The sequence below is a fragment of the Cicer arietinum genome, chromosome 5 (genome assembly GCF_000331145.2).
Source record: "Cicer arietinum cultivar CDC Frontier isolate Library 1 chromosome 5, Cicar.CDCFrontier_v2.0, whole genome shotgun sequence".
Taxonomy (NCBI): Eukaryota; Viridiplantae; Streptophyta; class Magnoliopsida; order Fabales; family Fabaceae; genus Cicer; species Cicer arietinum.
Window position 1 is genome coordinate 56660331 of NC_021164.2, and position 6184 is coordinate 56666514.

Here is a 6184-nt window from a genome sequence, read left to right on the forward strand (position 1 = left end):
ATGAACTCAGTTCAAGTACGTTTACGTGAACTCAATTCACATACTATTTGAGATTTTTATAATTTTACAATATACGTGAACTCAGTTCAAATACATTTACATGAACTCAGTCCACGTACCACAAATGAGTCTCAAACTCCATTAATTACTCAATCTTAAATCATGTACGTTTACTTGAACTTAATTCACGTACTATTGAGATGTTTACAATTTTACAATGTACGTGAATTCAGTTCAATTAAAATCCCATATTTTTTACGAACTCAAAAACAGAACAATAAACATACTTTATCGGGTCACTTTAACCACAATGTGAAAATGAAACTTATGGAATGCAAGTTATGAGTGAGTGATGTAAGTTTTGAATGCTTATGAGTTATGATGGGTGAGTTATGGTGATTTTGTGATATATGAGTTTTGAGTGGTTAAGAATAGTGACGAATGAATTAATGGAGTTAAAGAATATTATAAATATTTAAAGGCATTTTGAGTTTTTTTTTTTAAATGAGGGGTGTGGGTAGTAAAGTGAGGGGTGTAGGTAGCAAATTTTTTTTAATTTTTTTATTTTTTATGAGAGCACATCATGACAAACAAAAAGAATGTGAAGTGATGGACCATCATAACTCACTTATACCTTCCATCATGATCACACAATGGTAGCTACATCATGATCTCAATCACACGATGACAAATAATCATCACTCATACACAAGGATGCGTCTGGAATAGATGATGATCTGAAAATCACAAATCATCTTACTCACAAACCTAATTGATTTCTTCTAAAAACCATAAGAAATGTCTTACAAAAAGGACATTTAATGTAGTGCAAAGGTACATACAATTTCAAACATAAAATCTCCCACTCTAAAACACAAATTGACTTGATCGTCGAAGTGTGTGCATGTACACTCCCGACGAGGAGCTTCAACCATCTACACCACTAAGGAGCCACCATCTTCCATTCTTGGGTCAAGAATCCAAGACTCTCAATCACCTTTTTTTTTTTTTAACTTCTAACTCTCAAACTAATCAAAGTTTATGAGTCATTTATTCGTCAATATCCAAATATCAAGTGAATCCAAAGTTATATTAAATTAATGTTGGATATTTTTTATTTTGAAACGACTAAAATATATAAAATGAATTCGAAATACAAGGCGTACTAATAATTAAAAATATAAAAGTACAAGAAACATTCGAAAAGGAACAAGAAACAACCCCTCAAGATACAAAAAAAGGCGAAAAACACTACCCACCACTACTAGAAATTTTGCCTTTAGTGACCAAAAAATTAGTCGATAATGTTTAAAAATCGGTCACTATTGCTAGTAGCGACCGAATTAGCGACCTTTTAAATTTCGTTGGTAAACGGCTAGTCGCTAGCTGTTGCGATCAAAACAGCGACCAAATTTAGTGATCGAATTTTGTGACCAATTTTGTGACTGAATTTTGAGAAAGAAATTAAATTCATTACACAAAATCAAGTTCATCAAATTACATTTAAACATTTAAACATAAATCACTTCACTTCAAATCAATTTTAATCAAATTCATAACACAAAATCAAGTTCATCAAATTACATTTATCAAATGCTCAACCAAGCACACTAAGCCAACCAACCCCCTCCTCAATATAAATTAATTCCTTCAAACTATTATTTTTTGGTAAGGGAAGAAAATAATAGAGTTTCAACAAACCTTTGGATGAAAATGTCAAAACCTGAAAAGTGTTGGATAGTCCTAGTTTAAAACCCTGCAAAGAAAAAAAATCAATAAGAAGATAAATTGATTACTGGTTTACCTATCAATATGTATTAGAATCCAACATGTCTTTGGTAACTTAAAAAATACATGAAAAACTCAATATCTCAAGTCCTGAAATCAATCAACATAACTATTCTCAATTGAATCATTTTCAGAATTTCTTTACCCCTTTAGTTAAGTAAGTTCAAAATGATTAGGTCACAACAAAAACACAAAAAATGAAGCATAACCAAAAAACAACAAAATAAATTCCTTACCTTCTGGTTCATGATAACCGACGAGATGACAGACAATGAGGGCTTCACGTTGTAGTTGCATTTTAACGGTTTAAGAGAACCAGTTGGTTTCGCGGTTGTGGAAGAAATTTGAACCAATTGGGGTTAGCAACAGAGGATGGTTTCGTGATGAAATGGCGGTGAGAGGTGATTAGCAACAGAGGATGGTTTCGTGATGAATGATGGTGAGAGGATGGTTAGCAACAGATGAAATCTAAACTAGTTGGTTTCACGATTATGAATCATGATGAAATGACGGTGAAAGGGGATTAGCACGAGATGAATGGCTTTAGGGTTTGTGGTGGGTTGAGAAAGAAAGAGGAACTGATTGTTTGTGGTGTCGAGAAAAATTGATTGTGTTGAGAAAGAAATGTTGAGTTTTTAGGTTGAGAAGGAAATGGTGTTTATGGGATGAGAATGAGAAAGAAAGTACGTTCTAGGGTTTATTTGAGAGAGAAAGCTTATTGTGTGTTGGTAAGGAAACTAAATTATGTAATTAAAAAATAGTTAGAGAATGAAATTTTGGTCGCTAAAATTTAATTGTTATTTTAGTTTCTAAATTTCGTTAGCGACTTATTTAGTAACGAAATAATATTTAGTTTCAAGGTTCAGAATTTCAGTCTCTATTTCTGTCACTAGTGTGAAAGGCGAATTTTCTATTATAGTGATAATTAACTACTGGATTTGTGGTCGCTAAAATTCAGTTACTATTTCATTATCTAAATTTTGTTAGCAACCAATTTTGTGATGAAAAAATATTTAGTTTCTAAGTTCAAAATTACGGTTTCGGTCGATAGTGTGACTGAAAATATTCATTCTCTAAATTAGTCACTATAGATGAAATTTCTAATAGTAAATGGTGTTTTTAAAATAAGAGTGGGAAGAAGATTTAATAGAAGACAGCAAGTGTTAATTGTATGATGAGAGAGAGAGATTGCCAATGAATTTTCTTAAATTTATATTTGATAATAACCGGAGGGAGTACAAAATACTTATTCAATAAAAATATAACTAGATTCGTCAATCAAACTAAAATATCTATCCTACGTAACGAATCACATAAATTTCAGTAATTTCAATTAGTGTCGTAAAAAGCTATCATAGGATCATACACAGCTTGTTTAGCATTTACAGCCATAATAAAATCAACATGTGAATAATCTTCCTTGAACAATACCACCAGCTTGTTCACATCATGACCTTTAAGGTCATTTAGCAAAACCTTCACATCTTTTACATCAGATAAATAATCTTTCCCTCCATAGCTTAGGAAAAGAGGAAAATCATTTGGGATTTTGGTCATGTCATAAGTTGGAGGAGCCGGTTGTCCATAGTGTTGTATATTTTCTTGTGCATTACCATAATCATACTTTGCTATAAATCCTGTTCTAATCACTATTCAAATTCCAAAATACAAAAGAGCCATGTCAATAATAAAAATCAAATGTTATTTTTAGTCATAGCAAAAATAAATAAAATTTTTACTTTGAGATAGATGGATCAAGTTCTTTGTTGCTGTTGGTTGTGGTTCATACTCAAGATACAAATCTGTCCTAGAAGAATTTAAGCAGCAATTTGGACCTATAAAATTTAAAAGTTAAGGAATACCAAAATAAAATCAATAATTTATGATTCACAAAATAAAGTGAAATTTCCACATCTAAAATACCTGTGAAAATTGTCATTATTTTTGTACAGTCAATTTTTAGAGCAGTGCAGACACCTTCCATAACTTTGTTTCCAGTATCCCTGCTCATTATGATGAATATATAAGAAATCATTTTCATAATACCTTTTTTTATTAAGATAAATAAAAGTATAGAGGAAATAATTATTATTCTCTTACGACTTAGGATTGAATTCACGGAGGCCTAACCAATATACATCCTGTTATATTAAAAAAAAAAAAAGGAAAATATTATTCAATTAATATTTTAAAACGTATGTTAAATTTTTTTTCCGTGACTCACATTAGCTAAAAGGAGGTTAGCAGCAAGTTTTGTTGCACTTGAAGGAATTTGATTCATATGTGCAATTGGACTAAGTAATGCAGCTGATCTCAACATATCTAGAAGTTGATTTTGAGATAAAGCAACCAAAGCCATTAATGTTCCCTGAAATTTAAATTGTTGTTACATACGTATACACACATTAAACATAACAAGATCGTGGTAGTATTGAAGCAGAGTAATAGAAAGTAATTCAAATTCTTTGATGAAAATTTTATTGTTTTTGGATCATAAATTTATAAAATATGAATATCAAATGTGTCTTTATATTTCTCTCAAAAACTATGCAAATTGGTTTAAAATTCTAGATTGGTCCCTATATTTTTTCATATTTCACAATTTGGTGCTTCAACTTTTTAAAATCTAAAATGTGACCCAATTTTTTTTAAAATTCTCATTTTGGATTATATATTTAAACTATTATCCCAAAAGTTTCAAAAGAAGTAAATGTCAAGTAAGTTTAAGAATGAAGAATTTTATTTTTCCATCTGAACATAAGAATTTATAAATGATGAAAAATCAATTGAAATATTTGAATTTACTAAATTTATAATTATCATATCCTAACAATTCACCTGAGAATGACCTGCATAATGCATTTTTTGACCAGTGACTTTGTAAACATATTGGACGGAAGCAGGAAGATCATAATTAGCTAATTCGTCCCATGACCATTCCCAATAAGCCTGTACATAACAAATAAATCAAACAATCCATTAACAACAAATGAAAATATGAAAACCGAAATGGATGTAGTATCATATAATTAAGATCTAAGAATTACATTGTCATTAGGACTTAGTGATGTGTGCATGGTGCTATATTTTGTCCCTCTTCCATTGACAAGCCACACATCAAATCCACTGTCTGCTAAGATATATGCCAATGATTCTTGTGGAGGATTGAACAACCATATTATAGCATCCTGAAAAACCACACACCAAAAGTTATCTTAGTTAATTGCATGTCACACTTAAATTGTAGGAGTCAAACATATATGTTGACTTTATATATGTATTGTTGTAATTTGTATATGTATCTACAACAACAAAACTTACAGAAAATAGACCATGTTGTATTAACACAGGTGGCTTGTTTGCTTTTATACCGGATTGCCCTGTCGATAATCTCTGTAAGCTTAGAATGTAACCATCATTTGTTGTTACCTGAATCAGTCCAAAAAATATGTTACATAAACCATTTATGTGTTTGTTGATAACATTTGTCCCATTTTTTATTTTTTAGCATAGTTTATTTTTTAAAGATTTTTTTAGCATAGTTGATACATCATATTAATTTAGCTCATGTATTGGAAAAAGTTTGTTTCCAATCAAATATAATTGTGAAATGCAACATGCATGGTAGTGTAATATTAATTTACCTTATGTTCTTCACATGTATAACCTTGTATTTTTACCGGAGTACTGCAGACACCATCATCATTGGTAGCAAGAGAGGATGCTGAAAATTCATTATTGGTTGTGTAAAGTGATTTTCTTCCTTGAGTTGATGTAATGCAAAGCAAGACTATTGAGATAAAACTAATTAATATTGTACTTGCCATATTGATACTTTGGTTATGCTTATGGCTATGCTCCTCCAAAGAAACAGAAAGTAGTGGTATTTTATAGGCTTCTTTGCATGGCATAGAAAAAATTGAATATAATATTGCACATTAATGATTGTATTTAATGATTGTAGTTAATTTATGACGTAGTTGACTATTCAAATACTTGTAATATATCATGTCTTTATGCTTGCGTTCATTACCATGTTTTTCAATCAATACAAATAAGTTGTCCACCTTAAACGTTTTTTAATCTTCAACTACCAGGTTATTGGAATTAATATATAGTTTAATTTAATTGCTACGTTAATGTGATTTGACCTTTCGAGAAAACCATGTTAACGATTATCGTGTGTGTCACCATGAGTACACAAAATATTTGTCCAATATTTTGCGACAAATATTATAGGTCAAATATGTTTATTTATTTTTAATATGTTTACAAAATTAGTCATTGAAATTAATATTTTCTTTTTAAATTGAGATTTTATTATTCTAACTTAATGGATGTTTTGAAAATACATAGTTGATTATTTTGACCAACTATGTGTTAAATATATTTAAGA

At 30.0% G+C, this 6184-nt stretch overlaps 1 protein-coding gene across 1 annotated transcript; it reads right to left on the reverse strand.

The window, feature by feature from the left end:
- Positions 1 to 2997: 2997 nt before the first annotated feature.
- LOC101500001 (triacylglycerol lipase 2-like) lies at positions 2998 to 5628 on the reverse strand. The gene is made up of 9 exons (XM_027334575.2): positions 5433 to 5628; positions 5110 to 5217; positions 4836 to 4976; positions 4627 to 4737; positions 4013 to 4156; positions 3889 to 3929; positions 3712 to 3791; positions 3528 to 3623; positions 2998 to 3437 (listed from the first exon to the last, which is right to left on the reverse strand). The coding sequence occupies exons 1-9, from the start codon at positions 5613 to 5615 to the stop codon at positions 3118 to 3120; spliced, it is 1224 nt and encodes a 407-aa protein (XP_027190376.1). The 5' UTR covers positions 5616 to 5628; the 3' UTR covers positions 2998 to 3117.
- Between the last annotated feature and the right edge of the window lie 556 nt (positions 5629 to 6184).

Coding starts and splice junctions, on each gene's coding strand:
- LOC101500001 (XM_027334575.2), bottom strand. CDS start 5,615: ATGGCAAGTACAATATTAATTAGTTTTATCTCAATAGTCTTGCTTTGC. Junction 4,977..5,109: donor TACAACATGGTCTATTTTCT/GTAAGTTTTGTT, acceptor GTGGTTTTTCAG/GATGCTATAATATGGTTGTT. Junction 3,624..3,711: donor AATAATGACAATTTTCACAG/GTATTTTAGATG, acceptor TAAATTTTATAG/GTCCAAATTGCTGCTTAAAT.